Source organism: Rattus norvegicus, chromosome 7 (genome assembly GCF_036323735.1).
Source record: "Rattus norvegicus strain BN/NHsdMcwi chromosome 7, GRCr8, whole genome shotgun sequence".
In the NCBI taxonomy this organism is placed as follows: Eukaryota; Metazoa; Chordata; class Mammalia; order Rodentia; family Muridae; genus Rattus; species Rattus norvegicus.
In genome coordinates, this window is record NC_086025.1 from 90,002,929 (window position 1) to 90,030,794 (window position 27,866).

Genomic DNA, 27,866 nt, shown 5'->3' on the forward strand with positions numbered 1-27,866 from the left:
CTTATCAAAAATATTTTATTTACAAAAAAAATCAATTATACTATACATCCTATAATGGAAATACATTGAATAATTGCTAAAATAAATACAAGGCAATTAATTCAACTTCTTATAAGAATGAGAAAATTTGACATTTGAACGTTATCAAAGCTTAACTTAGAACATAAATAGTTAAAAAGGCAAACTCAAGTTTTAGTTTCATTTATTTTCAGGGTGTGTTTGTTGCTCACTAGATCTCCACACAGGGAGAGTTGCAGTTTTTCAGAACTTGGAGGAACCACTTTGTACTCACAAGGTAGAATGTGCAGCTTTTCCACATTTAGTGTCTTGCTACATTCATGTGTGTTACGGAAGTCTGCAGTGAGGCAGCAGAAGATTGACACTGTGTCTGCTTCACCACAAGGCTTCTGTGCAGCTATTCTTGGGATCTGAGCGCATGTCTAATGGGACTGCACACAAGGCAAGACAAATCATGTGAGAAGTCAAATTCAACAACTGAGGCCCCATCCTAACTGAATTAGCCAAGTTTAGCGGAACTGGTGCAGTCACTTCTTGTATTTACCAGTTCCTAGTAATACTAATTACATGGTGACGTCATTTCTACTTGTGGAGAGTTTTAGGAAGGCCAAGTATGGAAGAGATGAAGAGATTGCCTGTGTAATTGAGAAAAAATACCCTTCCTGAGAATTAAAGATGACACTGGGACCATAAATGTGCCAGTTCTGAATTGTGTTGTATATCAGTTAGAGTTCACCCCTGGAAACATCACTACCAGGCAGGGTGAATTTGCAAATTCAGACACTAAACGGGGGAAACACACTTAAGGTGTACATGCTAAGGTCTGCCACATTCAGACCACAGAATAAAACTTTTGATGGATTGTATTGTATCTGTCCCAATCACAAAGATAAAGTCTCACCAGGTTTTCATTTTTTTAGGCCTACGCAAATACTGCCACCATCTCTACCGATGATCACATTGATCCAGTACAAGGAGCCCAGTGTTTTTTGTTTTTTGTTTTTTGTTTTACCGAAGACTAGCATTCCCTTTTGAAAAAAAAAATGTTTTCAAAAATTGCACTTTTCCACCCTTTCGGCCTCAACTTTAATGATTGGCTCTTGTACACACGTGAGTATGTATTTTTACCTAAAAGTTGACCGGTATCTTGGCCCTTTCTAAAAGAAATAAAATGTTAGATTATTGAAAGTTTACATTTTTTTCACAGAAATAACTATTCAATTATAAAATGTAGAGAAAAAAGAGAAACATTTTATTCTTTCACGAACATCAGTCAACCACGTTTCACATTTTGGGCAGGTTAATTTCTTATAGTACGGATTTTTTTTTTAGAACCTATTTTATTATATATATATGTATATAAAAGAACAAGTGTATTTTGCCAGAAGTAAAATATATACTATGGTGTGAAATTTTGTTTTTAAAAATTAGGTACAAAATTTAAAAACACAGTACAATTATATCAAAACACAGCATAGCCAGTGGCTTTTCGATTTTCCTTTGGCATTTCATTTGGTAAAGACAAACAATTAATTTTCCTTAAGAACAAAAATAGAAAGAAAAGAATCAGCTATCAAAACGGTCCATAAGTTAGGTTGTGTAGGTTGAAAGAGTGTTCCCTTGAGTTTTCAGAATCCTTTTCTTCCATAATCACCCACATAAAGCATGGCAAGTGAGGTATATAGAACAAACACTGTCAAGCGGATGCACAGTAAGGGAAAAGTGCATAAACAAAGACGTCATCCCGCTGTCCTAAAACTGTCGGGTTCACTCTCACTTTCTTCTCACTGATGTATCAATTTGCTTTGGCAGAATTAAAACTCAACCCATCATATGTCTTTGTTCAAGTCCCAGCAGCAGTGATATGTCTCCTGTGGTGGCAGGGTGCAATGCCACAATACTGTACAGCCCCTTGAGGAGCTAAGGTGTATGTGTGTGTATGTGTGTTGTATGTGTGTCTCCAGGTGTGACGGAAAACATCATCGTGAGATCATACATCAAGCACCATGTCGTACTGTTGTCCCTTCTTCCGCCTGCCACACTTATTGATGAGAACCACATACAGAGTCAAAAGCACGACCCAGTAGCACGCATAGATCAAGGTTCCCACAATGAGAACAGTCTGTTTGGATTCGGAAAATGGCTTTTTAGATTCCTTATAAATGGTGAAAATCACACCACCTAGAAGGATTGTAAACCACACGGACACTGGAATAAGTCCTATGAAATTAACGACAATGGTTTTCCTTCCAGATGTGCCCCACCCAGCTTTGTTTATGGTTGCAATTGCAAACATCTTGGCAGGAAGTAGACTTGACATGTACAACACTGAGTAGAGAGACATGAAGACCATGACGATATTTCCTCTAAGGCAGCTGGCGAAAGACGACTTGATGAGACCCACTAGCTGGACAGTTAACAGGAAGAGGAGGATGTTCCAGATTTTACCCCTGTAGAAGAGCTGGATGACTGTGGCAATGAGAAAGAAAGGAAAGAATCCAGTGATAACAGCTTCGTAGGTCATCCACAAGTGATGCTTGTGAAACCACATGGCATTGTATAGCCACTCTCGGAAGTAGGACTTGCTCCAACGGGTCTGCTGGTTCAGCCATCTCAGATATTCTATGGGTGTTTCAGTAAGGCACTTGGACCGAGCCGTGTATTTAGTTGCATAGCCCAGACTCAGTACCCTGTTGGTAAGGTGCCTATCATCACCGAAACTGCATTGGTTACCCATGAATTCCTGATTGTACCAGTCTTCCACAAACTCATGCAACAAGGAGTTTCTGTACATTCCCAGAGGACCGCTTATGCACTGGACACAGCCAAAATAAGACTGGCAGGCCCTTTCTATATTAAAAGCCATCCAGTATCTCACACTGCTGAGGAAGGAGATCCAAGAATCATACTTGTTTAAAATCTGCAAGTAGAAAAAGTAGATAAATAAAAGTTAGATTTAATAATGCCAAGAGGTCCCAAAATATCCTGAGATCACAGCCTGGCATGAAATCTGTTCTTATCTGACTCCATTTTGTCTTCCTTCCTTTCTGTCATTCCTTTACCTTGTTTTCTAGGGTTTTGTGGTTTGTTGGGTCTGTATGTTAGTGGACTTTTTCTTCTTTATTTTCATCTTCTTCTCGTGATATTATCTAGGCTCATCCATGCTGCTAGGCTGTAATGTCTAGTTATAGTTTTAAGCATCAATCATCAATCCCTAAATTTTCCCAGAAGCACTGTTGTAAATTAGAACCTAGAGAATTCTCTAAATTCTCTCTTAGTTTTCCTCTTCTTTATCTAAATTTTGTATGCCACTACATAGTCACCAATCTATTTCTTTGCTTATCTCATTATTGTCTTTATCAATAGCATGCACACCTGGGTCATACAACAAGACCAAGGATCATTTCTTTGTGTGTCTCATCTGGTATTAAAATCAAATGAAGTCAGATCCCATACACTGGAGGCACTCTGCTTTAACCATTGCATATTTTCACACACTCACCTTTCTGTCTGAAAAGCTTCGGCATCTTGTCATTAGTAAGTGTTTCTCTGCTACTAAAAGATCATGGGCCACTTAATAATTGTGCCTTTGTCTTTTCTTAATGTTGTAAAATTTGAATTGCTATTCCTTTTTCTCTTTTTTCTTGGTTCACTTTATTTAAATTTTGTGTGTATGAGTGCTTTTCTTGCCTGCATAGATGTACATTATATGCGTGCAGTGCCCATAGAGAGCAGGAAATGGCAACAGAGTTCTTGGAACTCAAGTTATATATGGATGTGAGCCATTGTATGAGTGCTGGACCCCAATGTCTCTGCAAAAGTAACAAATGCTCTTACAATTCAACCATCATCTCCAGACCTTCATACTGCATTTTTAAACAACCACCTGGTGGCCAAGCTGTGACCTGAGGGTGCCTGGTAGACATCATTGCTCATCTACACATTTCTGTGATACGTAACTTTTCAGTCACTATAAATATGTGTTATATGCCAGGGCTAAGCATATCTGTTCTGAGTTATTTCAAGTTAGATAAGAAAAAAAAAGGATTACAATGTATCTGATTCACATTCACAAATGGGGCCAGGAACAAGACCATGGGACATTGGAGCAACAAGCACTTAATGAATCAATACAAGAGTGTTCTGAAAACTATCCATACAAAAATAATGAAGCCAAATGTACCTGAACATCTCCCCCAACACCTCCAACCATCGGGTCTTCTTCTAAGACCTTCACCATCTCCACAGACGAGGCAGGGTCAAGCATGGTGTCTGAGTCACACACCTACAAGAGAGAAATCAGGAGATGACTTAAAGAGAATCATATTGTTCCTCAGCCACAATTGAGATTATGCTCTATACCCTTGGCCTTATCCTCACAAGACTGTCAGAAAATGTCACAAATGTCACAGAAGATTCTGTATACCATTGCCAACACAGTTCTTCCATTAATCTCAGTACACTACTAGGTAGGCCAGCTCAAATGATGGTTGAGTGTGGATCCTCAGCCAGTCCCAATTTGCCAGGAATATTTCCTATTTTGGCAACATAGCTGCCTGTCTTGGGTAAGATCTCAGTTGTCCTTTCACACACTCTAGGATTGGCTTTCTGCTTCTTCATCATGTTGTATGTGAAAGACTCCATCAGAGTGCCTTGAGCTTCTCAGTCTCCAGAAATGAGTCAAATGAGCTTCATTATACATCATCCAGTCTTGGGTATTTTGTAATAGAAATAGACCCTGCCCCTGATAAGAGCACCACAATATGTATTATTGGGACAAAATACTCATTTTCTATGAAATTCACTGAAGCCCAGCAAATATAATTTGACCAGAGTTGTTATGTGATGGGCTATTGAACAGCCTGACACTGTTTGAGTGTGAAACGTCCTCCATGATTTGATCTCTAGCTAGTAGACTAGTTTGGAATTTTGTGGAATCTTTAAAAGCATAAAATCCTGAAAGACAGATTTTGTAAATTTATCCTTGGTCTCTGTCCTCTCTGCTTACTATCCTTAAAGAGGTGAGCCAGTAGCTAGAGAAAGCTTCCTTGATCGAGCTGCCTTCAGCCATGACTTCCCAGTCATGATGGGCTTCTATTCTTTCAAATTCTCAGGGGAAAAAAATTTTCCCTCCCTTAAGGTGCTTCTTATCAGGTATTTGATGACAGCAATGAGAAAATGAGCTAATACACACCCACACTGGACACTAAATAAGAAGATTGGTGCATACTAACTGTTGCCCACTGCCCCATCATATTGTTTCCTACCATCGAGATTCTGGCTATCCTCATATCCTCATCCTCCTAGTCAACATTTATCCTGTTTACAGTCATATTCAACATGATGATATTTTGGTCCAAGATGGGCAACATGCTTGCTAGGGGCCCCAGAAGATTATCATCTAGTGGCTTTGTAGTTTTTTTAAATGTATGTATGCATTGTTTATGATGTTCATCTAAGAACAAAAATCACCTTAAGTGCATTTTCAGAGAATATTACCATTATCAACCAACACAACAACATAATAAGCAAAAGGAGCAATTTTGACAAGTCTCCAAACTTCTTTTAAAAATAATAACTTGAAAAAAGTAAATATATTATAGAACCATGGGCTCTCAAGAGTTAAAGACATTTATTGCATGTAGGATTAATCACATACTTTGTTAGCTAAGGAGTCAGAACATCTTTTTTTTTCCCTTTCTTTTTTTTTTTTTTTTTTCGGAGCTGGGGACCGAACCCAGGGCCTTGCGCTTGCTAGGCAAGCACTCTACCACTGAGCTAAATCCCCAACCCCGAGTCAGAACATCTTAAAAACACATCTCTTTCAACGTTATTAACGGCTGTTTGTCTGAAAAGATTTCTTGCTAATGAAGATTGCTGGACAGTTATTTAAATGCAATATTGGCATTTGTAAGTTTAAATAATGTACAGACATGCAAATTTAAAAAGTAATTTTATCACTTAGGTTTAAATCATTATGGTGAATTTGTGCTTAAATTGTGGATTTTACTTTTTCTGTTTTGCTAAGTAGAAATACTCCTTTTTAAATAAAAAGTTATATTGTTCTTATTGTGGCTGGGTTTTTTGTGGATTTTTTAAAATTTACATGTAGGATCAATAGAGCCATTTATTTATTTTGAGTAGGATGTAATAGGCAGATGTTATTCGCTAATACTCCATTTGAGGTTCAAGCATTCCAAGCCCAAGTATGCTACATAAAGTCATGAAAACCTGGCCTAGCCTCTCCTATGACTTGTTTATCAAAGTTTGCACAAACCTGCATGCTGGGTAGGAGGCCTGGGCTATGGGGAGAGAGAGGGGAAGGCACATAGTTCAGACACCTTTAACCAGCATCCAACATTAAGGCCACATGTACCTCTATTGACTTAAGTCAGGAACAGTAAAACCAGAAAGCTAAAATAAGCTTAAACCAACAGGAAAGGGGCAATCCAGAATTAATGTTCAAATAGCCCCACCTGCTTCAGAGTGTAAGCAAGCCACTTTGAAATGACTAAACTTGAACCAAACCTCTAAGGTTCGACATATTTAAATCGCCCACCTCCCACCTTGCAAAAGAAACCCAGAAGTTCTCTGAGAGAGGCTTTTCCATGAGCTTAGCTATATCAGGAACATAAGTTCTCAGAAACCTCCAGGGAAGGGGTTTGTTATCATAGGATTTAAGAGCTTTAAAAGAATTTCAGTTTCTGGATTCTGTTTAGAGACTCAATGCCAACTAGAAACTGTCTTTGCCATTTGGAAAAAGCATTTGTGCTCAGGGCACAAGAACATTTACTTAATAAGATGTGAAATAGACAACTCTCCTCCTTAAAATTATCTAAGAGGATATTGTTTCTAGTTTTCTCCTCACCAGTTAATAAGGAGAAATGAACGTTGGCTGCCTAGCTTAGCGTTAGATCCCAGGGCAGACATACACCAGTTGGTGAGAAGCTGAACCTCACATCAAATAAAGCTATAGGATGTGATTTGCCCACAGGAAATGGGGCACAGATCAAAAGTCTTTTTCCACACAGGGTATGATTGTGATTTGCTAAAGCACATAATGATTAATTATAAGATTTCACAGTAGCAGATAATGGACATGAATAATAATAATAATCTCTAAACAAGATAAATATAAATAAATAAAGTTAAGTCGAATCTACTATTAGGAAGAATCAGCTACCTTGGTTTAACTTCAGGAAAACCAGCAGAATCTGTTCATTACTCCCAGGGTTTTTTGCCAACATTTTAACAGTACCTTCTCTATAGGACTAGGTATTAAGAGGGATTGGTAAAATAAGGGGTTTAGATAATGATCATCGTGCCACCTATTTGGTTCTAATTGCCTAGGGGTCAAGAATGGATTTATGTGTTCGAATCTGAAAAGAAATAAAAGAGATTTTTTTATGATACGTGTACATTATATGAAAGTCCAAATTTCATTGCCCATGGTGTTGGTCATGCTTGTTCACATACTTGTAATCTTCAGCCATGTTCACACCACAACAAAGCCAAATGGTGGCAAAACATAATATTGACTCCCTAATGTTTTACAAGCAAAGTTTGTCAACTTTGGGATCAACGGGATTGGTTTCAGAAAAAGACCCTGCTTTCACCAAAAAGTAGCAGTGGTGCTGAGATTAAATATTTTACATCCCAGTTTTAATCATGCAGGCTTTTCAGAGGTTCCCTTCCTCTCTATAAGGTACAAAGAGTGGGAGTGCACAAAGCAGAGAATGTTAGCTAGTGTATAGATTTCTACAGTGAAGCCTGCTTGCTTTAAGAGTGCTTTTCCACCAAATGCCTTTCATAGTCTAAGATTCAAGTTCAAAAGCAGTCTGTATGTTTCACTTGCACTTTTGAAAATGGTATTTCCTTTCAGTTTCACTAGTGGATCCCTCCATATTTCACGTCTGCCTCAAAGAGCAGTGTAAAGTCAACATGGAAAGAGGAAATCTGAAACTGCTGTGGTTGACTACCATGAAGAAACAAATTAAAAAGAAATCAAGACCCCCTTATGGTAGCACTGAATTGATCCTTTTCTTGTTCAACTCTGCCTTGATCTTGACCCTCTATCTTAACCTTGAAAGAGTGAGACTATTTTTAGAGTGCGTGGGATTTGGTTTTGGTCCCCGCTACAACTTAATGATGAAGTAAATGGAAATTCTGCTCCCCTAGCCCAGTCAATGTCTCTAAATGAAAAGGGGAAAGGATAAGAAGTAAAAGAATGAATAAATAAACAGAAACAACAAAAGCCCTCACCATTAGTTACCGATGAGGAACCAGAAGATGGGAACACTCTCCCTAAACTATGCTAATGATACTCCAGAGTGAACTTACCATAGAAAGGAAAGAAATAAAGGGGGTGAACTTAGTGACAGAGCACTTGCCTAGAAAACACAAAGCCCTGGGTTTAGTCTCTAGACAAAAAGCAGAGAGAGAGAGAGGGAGAGACAGAGACAGAGAAAGAGAGAGAGCGAGACAGACAGACAGACAGACAGACAGACAGACAGATAGACACAGAGACACAGACAGACAGATGGAGACAGAGACAGAGAAGAATAGACAGAGACGGAGAAAAAGAGAGACAGAAAAGAGACAATTAAAGCAACACACACCATGCAAGAGTTAAGAATAAAAATAAATAAAAGTTTCCAATCCACAACCTGACAAGCTGCCAGTTCCTTATACTTGGATTAGATTCTTAACTTGAGCCCCTAAGCTCAAGTCTCTAGGCTCTTGTCCCTCAAGACAAACATATAGATTGTTATTATCCTTATCAGAAGTTTTCCATAATGGTTTCTTGATAAGATAATATTTATAAAGTCTTTAGTAATGGGTAGTTCCTATTAAATACTTAAGAAATAGGAATGGCAGACATGAAGAAGCATAACAAAACAAAAAAACAAAAAACCAAAAACCAAAGACATAAATTCCTGTCTCTAGTTCAAAGAAAGAGCTCTTGTTAAAGTTAGCATAGCTCAACTATGACCCACCCTGAAATGGAGGGACTTCAGAGCCTTACTAACATATGACAAATTTAGATCACACAAGTGATCTAAAATCATCAGTGAAAAAAAATTTACATGGATTTGTTATTTAGTGGAAAGAAGTACAAAATGTAAGCACGTCTTGCTTTTGTTTGATTTTTGACCACAATTAATTCACTACTTGTTTGGAGTACAAATTAATCCTTCCATATTTTGATCATCTCTTTTCTTCAAGTTGAGTCTATGAACACACTTCTAATATAAGGGACCTATACTGAGCTTTCCCCCCAGGCCTTTCATGGTTTTGTTGTTGTTGTTGTTGTTGTTGTTGTTGTTGTTGTTTATTTTTATTTTGGTTTGTTTGTTTCAAAACAAGAGCTCATTCTCCAAGTCAGGCTGGCCTCAAATTTAGGATCCTTCTGTTCAGTCTTCCTAGCGCTGGAATTACAGATGTGTGCCACCAAGCCCAGCTCTTAATCCCTTCATTTTGAGTTTTATTGGTGTGTTGAGGGGTGTGTGTGTGTGTGTGTGTGTGTGTGTGTGTGTGTGTGTGTTATGTATTTGTTAATTCACTTGTGTACATGTGTGTGGGATGCATGTTTGTGTCCTTGGATGTGGAGGCCTAAGGTCAATAACTGTCTTTCTTCATAGCCCTCTACCTCGATTTTTTGAGACAGGGTCTTTCACAGACCCTTAACTCAAGGATTAGGCCAGAGTGGCTGTCCAGTGAGGTTCAGGGATTCACTTATCTCTGCCCCAACTTCCATGCATCCTGAAATGCACTAGCTGTGTGCAAGCGTTTTATTTGGCGATGGGTAAGGAGGGCAGGGCAAGAATAAATTGACAAAATTCTGAAGAACAAAAAAAAATGTGCATTTCTATGGGTACCATGTGATACTTTAACATGTGCATAGCTTATAATACTTAAACCTAATTAATTATCTTTTGCCTCAAGGAAGAAAGTGAAGATGAGACCTAAGATACATAAGGAGAACACTTTCATGTGACTATTTCATTCACTGTCTACTTCATTCAAGTAGAACGTCAGTGTTTTGTTAAAAAGTATCAAAAGATGGGAGGAGCTAGAATCATACTAAGTTTAGGCTTGAGCTGAAAACAACAACAAAAATAATTAACTAATTAATTAATTAACCAATAAAAATGGATCCAGCAGGTGCCAAGTTCACGGAAACTAACAATAGCGCTGTATCTCTTTCCATGCAAAGATGTTCTCAACCTTATGTCTCCAAATATTATATTCTCATCACTGGCATAGGGGATATTTCTGTTTCCCAGGTTAGGTTTGCTACACAGAATTGAAAGTAGGCAAATGTCACACATAGCAGTTATTATTGTTTATGATATTAGTATTCTCTAATTTTACATGAAGACAGGAATACTAGATATCAAAATATTTCTAGCATGAATCCATGGTTAAGCTTGCCTAAGCCTTTGATTACATTTCCAAGCATTATTTTTTTTACATTTTTATTAGTGTTTTTTGAGAACTTTATAGATGAATATGCCTAATCAATATATAATCTATTTGTATTTGTGCTTCAGTTCAAATGTCTCTTAATTTAATGAATATTTTGAATATTAACACTGAATCATGGCCAGTAACACATGCCTGGAGAAAACCAAACTCCATGAAGCATATAATAGCTGTCTCATATTTTAAATTTCAAAAAACACTATACATGAGGTCAGTTTGAAAACTAAACTATCAACAAAGAGCACACAATAATGTAGGTGCTGTAGTCTAAATGACTATAAGAGCAATTATTAAATCAGCAAAGTAAACAATAACCTTGTTTGACCCCAGTTAGAACATGTACATTGGCTCACTCATAGTTTTTATCATTGTTTATATGAACATGACTCCCCAAAAATACTATGAATATTGATTTGGAGGTGAGAAGTAAGTTTTAATGAATAGAAGAATTTGAAAATATAGAATATAAAACCAAATGAAACTTTCAAAATATCTCAGTGGGTAAAGAATGCTCCAACAAGTGGAAGATTTCAGAGTCTTTAGAGCCCAAATAAGACTGGGTATGGTTACATAGGCATCTCTAACCCCAGTGTCTCTATGACAAGATGTGAGGTGGAGACTAGACTATCCCCAGAAGGTTATGGGCCAGCTAGCAGGATATCTACAGCATCAAACCACAAGCAGTGACACTAGAGTGCCACCACTAGTACTCCATGGTATGTATGCATTCACACTCACACAAATACATGTATAAGTGTGTGTGTGTGTGTGTGTGTGTGTGTGTGTGTGTGTGTGTGTGTATGTTCTATGAGTATGATGCCTTAGGGTGCATTTAGGAATTATGTGGCTTTATTTTTTTCCCACTCAAAGAAATATGGATGCCTATGATACTGCTATGATAAAATAATGGTAAAATTGCCACTCGTAATTCTCATTTCAGAAAATGTTCATATTTGTAAGATTGTTTCTACTTGGGAAATCCCTAACACACACATCAGGGGATGGTGGCTTTTTCTCTTTGTATCACAAACTGCTGACTACTCTGCTATATTATGCATGCTAAAAGATAAGAGACATAAATCAACAGTTGTATAATGTGGATATCAAAATATATCTTACCTTCTAATAATGTCATGTTAAAATTAATCTTAAACTTCTGAAAACTCAGGAAAAAAATCATGAGTATATAATAAAAATCATCGATCCATTCTTGATCACGTATTTTGTACAGATAATTTAATTTAGTTCATTCTGATTTTTAAGTACATAAAATAGACTATCATAATGTGTGTTCCTTTTTTTTTTTTTTTGTTCTTTTTTTTCAGAGCTGGGGACCGAACCCAGGGCCTTGCGCTTCCTAGGTAAGCGCTCTACCACTGTGCTAAATCCCCAGCCCCTATAATGTGTGTTCCTTTGATAAATAAAATAACCAAAATGAGTATGCTTTTGAAGATATAAAAAGGACTCTTCCGCTTTAGAGAAGCATAGGCAGTTAGGTTAGAATATCTCCCTTCTTGAAAAATGGTGTCATTACAAAATGCATCCATTCAAATGTCTAAAATCCTTCCCTTTCCTCTTTCACCCTTCTCTACCAGTAAAGTTTATGTTCCTCTCACTGCATTTTCTCATTTTTTTGTTCTGTTTTTCTGTTCTCTCTATCTGTGAGAACACTACCATTACCACAGGGAAGGCTGCTACTATATAGCCTTTCCCTTGTCTGAGAACTTCCTCAGTAATCTGGAACAATGCTGAAAGTTTGAAAGGCTACAAGTTGGGGACAGTAGTCAACTGAGAAGACAGACAAAGGTACAGTCCACAATTACTAAAGCTTTATTCCTGAGCAGAACCAGGGAAAGTTGTGGGGTCTCTGGAGATTAGCTAGAAAGGACAGCATTGATGCAGAAAGTCAGTCAGGTGGAGTGCTATTGAAACAGGATACACAACAGAGGGTAAGGATGGCTTTAAGAACATTCAGAAACAATATTGTTGGGTTTCTCCTTCGTAGGAGGTGAGATCATCTGTTAGGAGTTAGGCAGGGAGGAGTTTGGACAGGGAACTGGGAGCATGGTGAAGATATGAAATAATAGGTCATGAGAACAATAATCCAGAAATCCAAACTCAAGTGCACAGAGTACTGAAGAGCACTGAAGACCAGCTGTGACTAGAAACCAAACGTCTTGACCACACCTCTCCATGGTGAGTCAGTATTCTCACAAGTACGCAGATGGTCACAGTCTTCCTTAGCTCTCTGCCACCAGCATCTTTTCCCATGGGGCATTGCTTCTTTCTCTCCTTAAAACATTTACCCCCAGGTTCATTCACCAGCAGAACTTTGTCACCACCATCTTCACACCTCTCTGCTTTTTGAGCCAAGTTGCCCTCTACTTTACAATTTCCAAAACTTTGGATCAGTCAAAAGAGAAAATTAGAGTATTCTGTGTTTAGTTTGAACCTTACTGCCATTTTATAGTCAAGCATGGTTACCTTACAGGAGATTTGATGAGGGACAACATAGGAAGAAATGCCAGCTTCAGGATACTAAATGATTTTTAATATTGTTTGAGTGCTTGCCACTGGATAAGAGTCTCCGAAGGCCTCAGAGCCTAGATACCAGCAGCTACCGGGGCTGGTCTTCTAGAAGGTTCAACCTGGAGGAAGACTGTAGCAGAGAGGCAACTATATCCTTTCATATTTTGTATTACTTTTTCCTGGACGGGCACAGTACAAAGTCGTCAAGGAAACAAAATTCAAAACAAGAATGATGGGGAAAGGGGGAGTGGGTGGGAAGAGTAGGTTAAGAAGAAGGAAAAAAAGATCTAGCACACACAATGATGTCTTCACTGAAATTGAGGAATGTAAGTAGTATTAAAGGCAAAATATCAAAACAGATGTTTTCTCACTTAAGGCACGAAAGTTGATTGTTCGTATTCTAAGTTATCTGTCATATCTCCCTTGGGAAAAGTTCTATCATCCTCTGATTTAGCTTCCAAAGTTAGAGCATGTAAACAAACATCAAATATCCAGAAATAACTGAAACTTAATACCAAAAGGTCTACCACTGAGAAATTAGGAGACAAACAAGAGAACACTTATGTAGGCTCCATGGACGTGATATTAATATGCAAACAGAAACCAGTAAACTATCTTCCATGCTGAAAACACTAACTGAAATTAACCCCATGGTAACAGATGGTACACACTATATATTTTAGCATAAATTAGAATGTACTATAATAAACAACATATTTATAGTAAAATCTTTAGTTATGCATAAAATAACATTGTAACTTTTCCTAAACTGTAGGGATGTGTTGTTTGCTATAATTATTGTTAAGCACTTTTAAGATTGGTGTATTCTATTTTGTAAACTGAGGCTCAAGGTGAATGACTTTCCCAGTCAATAGCTAGTTATCACCATTATTAGATAGATCCTCAGGCAATGACTCTAAAATCATTACCCAATGCCAGCTCATTCTTATTACTGATCCTGGGAGCAGGATAGGTGTCAATGAAGACCCCTGAACAATAGAATCCCACTTCTGAAAACAGGGCTTCACTTCTATGAGGATGAAAAAAGGGCCAGGGCAACTTGCTTGTGCCAGATGTACTTCTCTCTTCCTGATCTCATCATGATCAAAATCTAACTGAAGAAGCTGCAAACAATCAAAATTGCCCCATACTTAGTGGGAACCAAGGGAAGAGGAGCCTTACAGAAAGCTAGAAGGGAGTTAAGAAGAGACAGAGCCTTCCTAATTTTCCAGCAAGCACACATCATCCCAAACTCTTTCAAAGGTCAAGTTGCAGTGAGGTAATGCTGTTTGGGGAGTGAAATAAACATTACTTTGGTTTTGCTCCCTCTATGATGGCCTCACTCCTCCTTTTCATTTTCTTTTCTCTCTCTCGGTTTTAAAAGTCTCACTCTTTTTACAATCAAAGTCATTTCTCACCACTCTGCTTTTACCTCATTTATCCACCGATCACTGTCTAGCCTTCCCTTCAGTCTGCAGCTTTTCTGAAGAACTTTCCACTCAGGCAAGACACTGTTTTCTTACAGAGCTGCCACTACTGCGCTGCTGCTGTTGTTCGTGTGTGTGTGTGTGTGTGTGTGTGTGTGTGTGTGTAAACAGTGTGGAAAAGGATGTTGGATTTTCCTTGGCAGTACCTAGAGGGGCAGAGAAGAACTAAGGAAAAGGGAGAGAATGAAAGGAGGGGTATGCTGTCCAAATAATCCAGATTTCTAACCAATTGCATACACAAGGAAGCACTTTCATAGATGCTCTTAACAGCTTTACAAGGTTGGGTTTTTTTTTCCCCTGTCTTTCAAAATGTGCTTTTAACAGTCCTGCTGTTTTCCAATGGTCTGAAAGGAGCACTGTGTTCAGAAGGGACAAGGATGGGCTATAGCATAGGACTGGAGAGATACAAAAGCTGCTTTATTCCAATGTATGTTTGCCCTGGCAGGCATTTTCAGACCTACCTGTACATAATCCACGCTTCTGCCCAGTGCTCTGAAGGCGGTGTACATGACTTCTCTCTTTCCACCCCATTTTTGCATGATGCAAATACTCTTGTTAGACAAGACCAATTGGGTTACATGTTGCGAACTTTCTTTATGGGACTCTTCTGTCTCACCAGGTCCCCTTTCATGGAAGTTGTTCTTCCAGATGTAAGTGACTGATTTGTCCCTGCCCATGACTTCACTGAAGATGTCCATCATGTAAAGGTCGTCATCTGAATTTCCATCTATGACCATCACGACTTTGATCCCAGGGTAGGTCAGCCTTTTCACAGATTGCAAACATTTCCGTAAGTAGTCAGGGTCTTCTTGATACGCAGCAATGCAGAGAGCTACAGTTTTGTTCAATTTAATGGGGGTTTCAAGGGACTTTTTCATTTTCCGGTGTTCCAAAAAGGCAAAGAGGCTTTGGATGATGAGGTGTGAGGCTAAAAAGGCACCATACAGCCCAAAGGAGAAATAGTAATTATCTGTTTGGATAAACTGGTAGCCAACAATATAAGCAGCTGTGATTCCGAGGAGGAGAGACACTCCAAACAGTGTGGTTCCGATTATTCTCAGGACACATAGAAACCTCTCACAATGCATCTGAAATGTAATCAGAGATATGCGTGGTTAACCACTCTGATTCTTTGCATGTCACATACAGATATTATGGGTGGCAGGAAGAACTCTAGAAAGGGTATTCTGGAGTCACCCATTTAGTTTTATTCATTTTAATATTCGCTGTTTGATAATTTCATACCAGTATTCAATATGCTTGATGAATTCTAACAGTCTACTTCCTCCTTTCCAACTGGTCCTATGTCTTTTTTTTTTAATCCACTTTGTCCACTTACTGTTGCCAATGGTACCTACCGTCATGTATTCATACCATCAGGGAATGAATCACTGATGAAGACAATTCCCCAGCAGCCCCCAATGTCAATAGCTCCCCCTCTAGGAGTATGACTTGGTGTGCCCCTCCCCCAGGCAGCATTCAGGAATTGTAAGACTTAGTTTCTCACCTTAACTCATTATGCTGACACCTTGGCACATCTATAAATCAGGATGCGCTGATAACACAAGGCACAGGTCTATTTCAAGCCTCAAATGAGTGGGTAGTGCCAGGATTTGTTGCAATGCACTGAACACATACCTTCTTACATTGTTTTCAGAGTCTTGGGTCATTTGTTTATGTCAGCTCTCTCTGTCTATAACCACAGTTAGGCATCATACTAAAATTGTCTAAATGCAAAGCAATCCTTTTGCCTGCTCAATGCTTTCTTCAGCCCCTAATTACAGATGAGTAACAAATCCACAGGAGACTCTGCTGAATTTCCCAATGATGACTTCATTTTATTTCGAACGCATGTCCCTTAGGCTGACATCTTCTCTACGCATCTGGATGAGGTTAGAGATTAGAAAAACTGAGTTCTGGGACTAGCTTATCAGCTAGTGCTATGACCTTGTGTGGATCATCTCACATCTATGGATCTCAAGGTTTTTGTTTGTGTGTCTGTTTGTTTTTTTTTTAAGACATGCTCAATGACAATGTTTACATTTTACAAATTCCCCTTTGCCCTTAAGATTCATTATCCCTAGATGTCCTGTGTAAAGATCTTTCAAAGTTCCAGTGTTCAGATGTCTGTTATTTCCACTCACCCCTGTTAGTTGATACAGTCGTGAAGATCAGGAAAGTAACAGCATCATAGAACAAAAGGCATATCATGAGTGTAATGGGATCATTGGGTAAGAAATAACAGCCCCTGGATTCCAATGGCTGAAGTTCAAACTAAATAAAAACATCTAGCAGGTAAGCCTTAAGCCTGTTTTAGCTCCCAATTCACCCCTAAATTCAGCATTTATCCTAAATAAAGTTGGTGTGGTGTGTGTGTGTGTGTGTGTGTGTGTGTGTGTGTGTGTGTGTCTGTGACTATGTGTGCAAGTACATATGCACCTGATTGTGCATGCGTGTAAAAACCAGATGACAACCTCCAGGGTCATGTGCCCCCAGTGCTGCCCACTTCTGACCAGTCCATTTATTTATTTGGAGTCAAGGTTTATTACTGGTTTGGAATTTACCAATTCATCTGGACAGTTCAACCCAAGAATCTGTGTATATCTGTTTTAAGTAATTTAAGGACTAGAGAGGCTTTTTATTTTTTTTATTACCCCAAACATGTCTGATTCTGAGCATTGGAATTTTGCTTCACAAATCTTTTTCATTTTAACACCCCCACTTGTAGAAATGCACTACCTACTGTAAGATGCATAAGTGCTATAAATGCATGTTTATAACCTGTTATAAATGGTATAAATGCTCCTTTCCTCAGGTTTTCACAACCACTTTGGGAGTTGGTCATATTTGCATATCATTAATACATAATAATTTACAAAACTGAATGATTTTGCTTTAAATAAGAAATTTGACACAAAAAAATTATCTCTATAAAAATCTCTTCTTTTATATGCTACTTATAGTTTCCTAGTCCTTATCAAACTCTAAAAATGAATATTCTATAGGAATATGGTATCATCTTGGCCGTTAACTACTGTGTGGACATTTTCTGATTGTATTGCATCTAATTATACTCAAGTAGGTATGTGTTCCACTGCTCCGAGATTTCTGTGGGTCTTTCCACGAGTAATGTTACCACTCTTTGTCTCCAGACAATATGGTGGAGCTACAACATTAGGGGCTGTGGAAAATTAAGGCATGCCTTTTCTAGTACAAGAGAGAAAAATTTAAAAGAGAAGATAGTCTCCCTCCAATCTTCATCTTCCCCTGGTTTGAATATATTTCAGGAAAGTTCTAGGCAAATGTATTACCCCAAGGTGGAAAGAGAGATTGGTAAATGCATTAAATATGGAATGATGTCACTCACCAATCAAGGCAGCTGCATGGACTAGTTTGGCAAAAACTGACTTAATTTTTGATTGATAGATAGATAGATAGATAGATAGATAGATAGATAGATAGATAGATAGGTAGGTAGGTAGGTAGGTAGATAGATAGATAGATAGATAGATAGATAGATAGATAGATAGATAGATAGATAGATAGATAGATGATGGATAGATGGATCTCATTAACCTTAGTACAAACAAGGTAACAGAGAGTAGGTCAGAGCCCTCTGCTGGCTAGCTTTCTATCTTGTAGACATCGTTTTCTTCTGGTACATGCCTATGATCAGGCTCTTCAGACTCTTCAAAACAATGCTGCGCTGAGGAGCAAAGTGAAACAGTGTGGCCAGTGTTTCTAGAACCCAGAGTCACAACCCACTTTAAAGGAATCGTTGGCCAGGAAGCTAAAAAAAAGCACCCTGGACAAACTACTGATGTGAGTTACACTCTGAGTATATGTACAGGACAGCACAGTGTGAGCTATGGAGAGCTGATAACAGCAACCTTAGCACAAAAGCAAAGTTCAGTCTGCTGGGAAAGGGAGAGCTTAGGAGTATTCAGTGAGAGGTGAGCAAGGACGCCATCCCTTGTTAGTTAACACAGCTGACAGGATGCTGAACACTCCCAGAGGGCACATTAACCAATGCCTAAAGGTGCTGTAAGCACCAGACTTGGAGGTCATCATTTCCAGCACATGAGTCATTCTCACAAGAGTGAAAAATTTCAAGGGGACCAAAGCATTTGCCAGGGAGAAGCTTAAGTGTGTGCTTAGCTTGTGCTCAAAATCACCATCACTAGGGAAAGAACGGCCTGCCAGTCTTCCATTATTCACATTTTCCCTGCCTTTTATCAGCACACATGGATATAGAGAGTGTTCACATAGCATCTGCTGGCCTCAGCTGAGGTGGGAACGCCCTCTTACATCATAGGCGTCTACAGAATGTCCTTTTGAAGCCTGGGAAAGTTGCTAACAAACTGCAGAAATGTGGTTAGAATTGAACCTTTATATTCTTGCTACAGCTCAGCACTGCCTGGTGAGGCACGCAGAGCATCTCAGTACAGGCCAAAGGGCAAAAAAGAACTTTGTGAAGTTCTGTTTCGCCAAGCAGATGCGTCGATCTCAGGGAGTGACACACAGGACTTGAGTGTGTGTGTGTGTGTGTGAGTGTGTGTGTGTGTGTGTGTGTGTGTGTGTGTGTGTGTGTTTTAATTGCTCTGGCCAATTTTATGGATGTGGGCACCATATGTGTAAAACTTCCTGAGACAATCCTTAATTCAAACACTCTGTTACACAAACCTACTTTCCCACTAAAAGAACAATGTGTCTATGCAGCTTCTCTGTTCAGTTAGAGAAAAAGGACTGTTTCAGTCCTAGATCCTAAGATGACTTAGAAATTTACATTCTGTAAATATTAAAAATGTAAAACTTGAATTTGGGGAGTGGCAAGATCACATTTTTAGCTCATTGACTTTTACCTAGCAACTGGACTTGGATTTGATAGCAATTACTTAGTAAGTTCCGTTCTCCCCAGAAATCTAGGTTAAATCAAAATGTAAGAGAAGGGGTTACTCAAACACAGTATAATCTCACAGTTTATCAACCCCTGTCCATCTGTCCATCCATGTTCTTATCTACCTGTTGTTTTTACTAGTGTATGCCATGACATAAAATATTGCCTGACTTACAATTAATGTGCCATAAATATCCACGGAGTGAATGATAGTTCATTAAAATCCTCCTCATCATCGCCATCCCATTTGTAGTGGCTGCTAACATTTGTTTATCATTTATTCACCTCAAGGGGTAGAGAAAGGCTTTTGTTCCATTTTAAGGTATAATATTTTTCATCTTAATGTCTATAGGCGGCAAGCATATTATTAATCGTATACTACAATACATGTATATGACAAAGAAAGAGACACGTTGAGCATGGAAGTGACCGGCCCAACGTCATGAACCAGGAGTAGGACCCACACAATGTCCAAATATTCAGAGAGCATTTTCTGTGAAATTGAATCATTATGAGAAATTAGACACAAGTCTCGTTTCTAGCTAAAACAAACAAACCAAAACTGAATATCATGAAGAAAGAAGGGAAGAGCTTTAAGGTGTGTTCTTGCAGGTATGGTGTGTAGACAGTGAATATGGAGCTGGATATACTGCCAGGCAATACTCAAAACCCCCCAGGCTTCTGTACTTTCCCATATGCACGTAGCCTGAAGACATGGAAAATAGTGTTGCTTCCGAATAAGCTTCTGGCCCATCTATGCAAGCACAACTTTAATGGCAGCAGCAGAAATCCCGCCTTCCTGTGAGAAAGACACTACTGTTCCAAGAGCTGCCACCTGTGGAGAGGACTATACTGGTCACCCATCTCCCACACGTGAGGCCCCGGGTCAATAAGCATCAGACAGAGCCTTTTCCTCACCCTTGACCTTTTGTGTCATAAAGACAGGAAGCTATTGAATAAGAAGAGGCTATCAGCTGTGCTCCTTGTCTTAGGACCCTGTTGAGAACAGAGTTCTCATAGGTTTCACATAGCACTCATCTACATTTGATCTGGGGAGCTGACGTTCACTCAGATTTGTTGCATGTGCATCTGGAAAAGCAACTGAAATTAGATCAGATGGTACCTTCCCAGTATTTACAGTTTAATGACTATGAGGAGTCCCAGACTTTCTCTAGAAGACTTTGGGGCAATAAAGATAATAAAGACAAAAGATATGCATGATTCCTGAGAGCAATTATAAGTTGCAGTCTGAGCAACTTTATGAGTACGGGGTCATGTTTGGGGTACAAGGGATAAGAGGATCATCTTTTATGCCCTGAAAGGCTATCCCCTGAGGCCCCACTCTGTTCACCAATCTTCACACAGCTTTGCAATTTGGCTCTAATGACTTGTGGCTGTAATGTGTGCGTGTATGCTGACTCTTCAACTGGAGAGATTATGAGGCCTTGGCCAGTTTAGTAAAAGTTTTGAAATCAGATGTACTTATGTTCAAAAACAGCTTTATCGTTCATTCCAGAGAATGTGGCCTTAGGAAGACAGTGAGTTGAGAGTGAATCCAAATTCCTCCTTTTAATCACTGTGTAACCTTGAACAAGGTGCATAATAAGATAGGCTACCTTCAGTTTCTGAAACTATAGAATAGAGCTATCATATGGAGTCTCAGAAAAGAAAAAGATAATGAGATTGACAAAAAGGAGAATCCCATTCACATACTGAAAAAGACATAACTATTAATGAAATCTTTATAACTTTCTTTTCTTGAAATGCATTTTTACTTGAAATATGGTATATACTTAAAAATCTTTCTTGTGGTCATTGTTGATATAAAGCAATATTTTAATGCAAATAAGGAATAATAATTTGTAAGTTAAACTTGTACTTCCTTTCCTCCTCATTACAACTTCAAATCCATTAAAGACTCTAAGTTGTGACCAATATGTAATCACATCAGGGCACAGAGATGACAGGATTCACTTAAAGGATATTTCTTTAACGAGAGCATTGTTCCAAACTCTATCAATATGTAAAGCCAGTACTGAGACATGAACTTTCTTTACCATAAATTAATTTAAATGTTTTATAAGTGCTTCGCTTTTAATCCTATAGGCCTCATATTCTATGCACGATCTTTAGAACTGGGAGTGTTGATGCAGGCACGTGACAGCAGCAATGATGATGGTCACTTTTACAATAAAAGATCTCCACACGGGGTAACTTTCTGCCAGCTGGTCGTGAACAAAGTGCGGATAGTGAGTGAAAAGTGAAAATGTAGTGGTTGCCAATTATTGCTGTAGATAAATTGACCTGAGGACACATAAAAGCAACTGTCACGTTGCTGATTACAACAGCATTCCCTGATACAAGCTGCAACCAGAGTAACGCAAGATTTTAATGTGCAACAAAACCTGGGCTAGCACTCACTGAGTTACAGAGTTGAAGTCCTCCTTCCCCGTGATGGGCATGATGTGGTTTCCTTCTGTGAGGTTTTAGAACTAGAAATCTGGTTTAGAAGGTGAAGATCATAGGAGAGCAAGTCTTCATAGTGGAGCATACCAATGCTCTTCTCAAATGTGACCCATGTTTGCTCTTCTTTGAAGTTGCCTTGCCGTTTGTAGCCTCACCTAGGTTTCCCTACCTCGAGCCAACTAGGCGAGATCAGAACACAAAGCCTTTTAATACCCCTGTCACTCAAATGGAACTTTAGGTTTCAAATGTCTCTCAGTTGCGACATCCTTTTTAATCAGGGGCTTCTACAACGTCAGCCTTAACTGCTAGTGGCTCCTGACCTTCACCATCCTGCACAGTGTTAATAGTGGAAGAGGAAATCAGAGTTGACATGGAATCTTCTTTTGACTTGGGCTTAGAAACCTACTCTTTAGGTTAAAATGTTACACAATAAAGTGCAACACAAACGGCCAGACTCTGTGAAATAATGTAAAGCTATTTGTGTAGCAAGTCCATAGTCATTCTATACAGGTTTCTGTGATGGAGAAAATGATTAAAATAAGTTGTGGTAACTCATGGCAATGGGTCTTCTATATAGGAAGCTTCTATATAGGAAGCTCTAGCCCCTATTCAGCTAATGCACCAGCTCCAGGAGATCTGTCCCTGTCCCCCAAGCTTCTAGAAGAACACAGACTAAGTAGGCATGGCAGAAAAGACCTCAAACAAGACACAGAGCTTATGTGCTAGTCCCTCATTTGCATTAATCTGTGGACTGCCTATCATGGAATATTCAGGAAGTTAATAATCTGCAACTCCTAATCCATTCTCAGATTTAAAATTATATTTGTAATAAAAATTCCTGAAGGAGATCTCCACTTTGGAATTCAAGATACAGACTTCACCCACAGTGCCAAAAAAAAAATCTTTGTTGGTACAGATAGCACCAATGGTAATTCTGAAACTCAGTGTTGGGACGAGACATCCTGTAGAGTCAACAAGGAGAAAAGCAACCTAATTTACTCTCTAGTAACTGTCTCTTAGGCAAGTCCTGTTTTCCTGGACAGCAGCTGACTGTATATCATATTGACTTTCTGGAGTGATATTCAAATGTGATGCTTATCGCTAATCAGTTACATATTTGGACTTTATATGCTGATGACTTTACTTGGTAAAGTTTGGGTTAAGCTTTAGACAGTTCTATCTTTTAAGAAGCAAACTAGGTAGACTGTATCTAATCGGTACATTTACAATGCATGCCTCAAGTCATCTACCTCTGGTAATGTTTATGGGAACAAGAATAGGGAAGATGGTATTCCAGACACAAGCTTTAGTTCAGAACCTCCACACAGGACTGAGGTTTGTCTAGAATTGCGAACACACAACTCATAACATGTCTCTTAATTTTCAATGAAAAATGTAAAAGAACCTTTCTATATACTAGTAACACCTGTGGGAGAGGATTGTTAGTATTCAAAACACACGATCTGATTTGAATTACTAATCTTATCTAGGAAAATGTAAACATTGAGTTTATGAATGAGTCATCTTGCATAGGCTGGAGGACAAAGAGCAAAGATTTAAAGTTTTCAACCCAATTATCTTTGCAAAATATAAACAGTCATCCTCTATAAATAGGTTCCTGGGCATGAATATTTGTTTTAGCTCATTCCATGGAAATGCATGGAAAAAGCCTTCTATTCTCAGATCAAATATGTATTGACCATTCAAAAATTTATTCTTAAAAGAACCTATTTAAAACTCATCACACCTAGATTTAACACCTCCAAAAGTATACTGCCTTATGCCTCTCTTCACTGGGAAATCCCAGGCTAAGCCTTGAACTCTACAGTGTGCTGGAAAGCTAGTCTCCCCACTTCAAGGAAGCCCATCTACTGTTTGCTTTAGACTAAGCAGACCTTGAGTGGGTATGTAAACTCTGGACTCTGACTGGAGGGAGGAGGGGGAGCTTCCTGGCCAATCAGAACCTCCAAATCTATTCCATCACACACCCCTCCCAGGGTGTGACATCAAATGCAATCCCAGCCCAGCCACGTGGGTTGAAGGAGTGTAGTGTTTCTATGCAGCTGCTACAGAGTCTCATTTGGCAGTAAAGGGTCCCAGGAGGTAATGAAGTGAGCTGGGGTGGGGCGGGGCCTCCTGGGCTTCTACAAGTCCCAAGCCAGGACCGGGTTGCTGCAGCTGGCTTCCTAGTAGCACGGGTACCCTAGTCAGGATAGTGTGTCCCAGAGTTTAGGGGGATGTCCAGAATGACGCTGGTGGAAACAGGCACCTACGACTGTATAATGAGACCTGGGTCTTAGAAGTCTCCGTCCTCGGACACCGCCTATGCTTCCAGTCCTTCTTCCAAATCTTAATGGTCCTTTCAGAGCTGTTTCCCCTGGGCTGCCTTTCTTAGGCTAGAGGAAGCCGTCTCTGTCGCCACGAAGTTCTCACCCTTACACAGACCTTCCTTTCAGCCCCGCCCTCTGGTTCACCGGGGCCGGTTTCTAAGCCCTGGCTCACTCTGGGCGGGAACCTCCGTGACGAATTCAGCCCAAGGTGTTGATTATCCGGTCTTTGGCTCTCCTCCCACCTCTTCCCAGGCTCCCAGGGCCCCTCGACCCCACATTGGGCAAGGGGCTAGAGACAGAGTCCTCAAATCGTCGCCCACCCCGCCCCCCCCCCAACAGCATCTCCAGCTGCATCGGAGGAAAGAAGCGCCAGCGTGCTCCGTGCCACGTCGGATTTGGCTCAAGACTGGTTGCAGCTGCGGGAGCGCAGCGCTGTCCCCGCGCACGCCCTGGCTACGGGCTGCTTAGCTGGGCGTCCGGCACAAGGAGGGATGCGCGCTCTCCTCTCTCCCCGAGTGGCGAATGCCACAGCCTGCGTGAGGGACCCCTTGCCCCAGAAAGGCTTTCGCAGGATGGCTGTGCCCGGATGCTCACTGCCTGACACTTAAATGGAGTTTGGAAACTGCAAACGAGTTGGAGGCCTTGGAAAAGGGGGGAGTGGCTGAACCAGGATGGTAGCGCGAAGAGGTGGCTCAGGACTTTTCCTTCCTTACGGTCTCTTCCAGCTTAATGTAGCTGGAAGCCAGGATCGTTTAACCCTTTCAGTACAAGTCCAAATTGAGCTTTTTTTTTTTATTTGTGACCCCACCCCACCCCCTGCACAGAACTGTGTCAGGGTGTTCCTGCCCACATACTGGGGGGTTTGGGGGTAGGGGGGTTAGGGGGGGTTAGGAAGGTAAGGACAGTTGTGGGATGAACTTTCCTTACACAGTGGAAATCATTGTTTTCTAACTCCGGAGTCCCTTTGACGCTCGGGAAGATGCCCAGTGGAAAAGTACACCTCGGGACCATCAGCTTTCCTTGGCCACGCCAGTTACCTGTGCGCCCAGAGAGGCAGCGGATTCCACCGAAGATAAAAACCCAGGGTATGCTACAAGACTTGATAGTGATTGGCAGTATTCCCTAATGTGCAGTCTGTTGGGGGGCGGGGGGGGGGGTTGACTTCAGACCTCAAATGTTTCTATAGAAATTAGGTATTATTTTTTAAGTTCTGTTGATAATTTCTTCTCTACCCCCGATCTAGCTAAGGCATTCAAAGTTCACCCCAAAGCGCCTGTATAACGTACCTTGTTCAGCTCCTGCTCATAGACTCGTCCTCCGCCTGTCTGTGTGGTCCCGGAGGGTCGTGGAAGGAAGTTTCCAAAATTGAGGTAATAAGAAATCAGATGAATTTGAGACGACCGGCCAAAAAAAATAAGAAATTTAAAAACAACATTTAAAAAAAAAATGGGGGGAGCCTTAAATGTTTGGTTCTCCCCTCTTTGAGAAGAAAATGCATTAATATGCTCTTTTATTATTTCCGTTGCATTTAAGTCTTCTAAATTTTTTTGTTAAATGTGCTTTAAAAATAAATTAAATTTTCCCCTGTTTTGCTATTTGCTCCAATCCCCTTCCCTCCGACAAGGCAAAGTCTCCTTTTTCCACATCAACCTAAAAGTCCGGTGAAGACTCAGCAGAGCCTAGCAAGAGCGGAATGGAGGTCTTTGGCTGGTTCAAGTCCCCGGTTCAATGGGCTGCTCAGAGCCAGGACTGGGTAATTCTTTCCAGACGCCTTGACTTCTCCTTCTTCGCTGTTGTTGCCTTTCTGCCTCCTCCAACTTAAGGGGGTCTTAACTAGTGAGCCGGTGGGTGTTTTAAAAGGACGGAGGAGGGAGTGGGGGTGAGGGGAGGGGAGGAGGGAGGTGTAGACTGGGGAACCCGGAGGGGAGGGACTGGGCGGGATGGGAGGCGGGGAGGAGTGGGGGGAGAGAGAGAAATTGGCCATTCAAAGCCCTCTCAGAGCTAGAGGCCGCTTCTAAACTCCAATGAATTCAATTAACTTGATTGTTAACGTGTGCAGAGAAACGCAGCGCACAGATGCTGACCATCGCCTGATACCTCTCCACAGGCAGTGGCCAAGAAGTGGGAAGCCCTGCTCTGTAAATATTGCTGAGGTCTGTCTGTGTGACAAGGATTCCCTCTGCTTGATAAACTCCCCGTTACAAATAAGTGATTTGTTTTAAGGCCAAACGGTTTTCTTAGGCTAAATCACTGCCCCGAGCGGGATACCGGCTGTGTGTGTGTGTGTGTGTGTGTGTGTGTGTGTGTGTGTGTGTGTGTGTGTGTTTCCGCCCGCGCTACCTGGAGCAACCCCAAACCGCCTAAGACGCTTAAAAAAGAGCGACTAGTCTGCCATTTGTTAACCCTTTCTTCCTGCCAACTCCAAACTTTCTAAGCAAATGGCAAATGTCAACGTCTCTCCCTTGCAGTTTTCGCTGTGGGTGGGCTGAGTCCTGAAATGAGGAAGAATTTTAACATTTATTTTTTTCTTATGATTCCCAGACCTGAAAACATGCAAAAGATTTTCGAAAGGAGGTTTAAACTAATGATGATAACGATAAACCTGAGAAAATGTGTACGGAAGCAGTCGCCTCTTAAGACATCTGAAATTACTTTTGCTTCTTGAAAGTCTTTTAGTTAATGTTTTCAAAATACTTTTTAAAAATTTCAATGACGCCATGACTGGACAGTTTGTTTTCTCGGTTATTTTTCTCAACCTAAGGGCATCCGCGCCCTTTTTCTTTGATCCTTGCAGTCCCCGCCCCTGCCCCCACCCAAAGCAAAAGGTAAAAAGGAAAAAAGTCCATGAAGCACTATGGACGCTAGGTGGCGCTGTTTAGGAAAAAATGAAAGCGGATTTACGCAGTAAGGCTAAAATTGAAATCTGGTAAAAATCTTAACTTGCCTTTTACTTCCTTTTCTGTTCTTCCCCACCCCCCTCCTCTCCTTTCTTTTATTTCTCTACGTGCTCTTGATGTGGACTTCGTTTGAGTTCTGCCGCATCTTGATGTCTGGGTTATGTGTTCAGGATAAGGTCCGAGTATAAATTTGGAATATAGTTAAAAGTCAGACAAAAACAGAAAAGTAGAATAAACCTCGAGTGAAGCTTGCAACACATCGGGCAGGTGTGGAGTTGAGGGACGGGAATAGGGTTGCAGAGTTTGACTGCAACTACTAGTGTCAGCCGACCCATCCCCCCACCCCCACCCCAGAGCCGGATCCGCAAAGCCAGTACCCCCCCCTCCCCTCCCCCAACATACCCAAACACTCAGCCACTTCACCTCTGAGAGGCATCACTTTGGTGACTGACTTCACGCCACTCTGGGGACACTGGCTTCCTCATTTCCCCCACAACTCTCTTGACTTCAGTCTTTGAACTCCACCTGAGAGATTCAATCAACTGTTGCAAAGATTGCCTTGGATTTCAGATCACAACTTCAGCTCACTTAATCAGACCTGAGCTTCCTGACTTTTCAGGTTCTGGGAAGCAATAAATTACTATTTTAAAGTATTACTCAACTTCTAGCCTTGACTTATAATGTAAATTAAACTGAGCTGTGGGAGAGAATCATGGGATGCCAAGTCTCTACCTGTAAACTCCCCAGTGGCCTCATA

General features: G+C 40.3%; 1 protein-coding gene and 1 long non-coding RNA gene across 3 annotated transcripts; one reads left to right on the top strand and one right to left on the bottom strand.

Moving 5' to 3' along the window:
- Nucleotides 1-26,005, bottom strand: Has2 (hyaluronan synthase 2). Its single transcript, NM_013153.2, has 4 exons — nucleotides 25,499-26,005; nucleotides 14,981-15,607; nucleotides 4,202-4,303; nucleotides 1-2,938 (listed from the first exon to the last, which is right to left on the bottom strand). Exons 2-4 carry the CDS (start codon nucleotides 15,605-15,607, stop codon nucleotides 2,009-2,011), a joined length of 1,659 nt encoding a protein of 552 aa, NP_037285.1. The 5' UTR covers nucleotides 25,499-26,005; the 3' UTR covers nucleotides 1-2,008.
- Nucleotides 23,879-26,930, top strand: LOC108351495 (uncharacterized). Of its 2 annotated transcripts, XR_005487119.2 has the most exons (5): nucleotides 23,879-25,297; nucleotides 25,456-25,582; nucleotides 25,837-25,965; nucleotides 26,272-26,365; nucleotides 26,754-26,930. It is a non-coding gene; the product is annotated as an uncharacterized LOC108351495 (long non-coding RNA). The 2 variants fall into 2 exon arrangements; XR_001838932.3 differs by having other exon boundaries at nucleotides 23,883-25,297; nucleotides 25,456-25,965.
- Nucleotides 26,931-27,866: the final 936 nt, after the last annotated feature.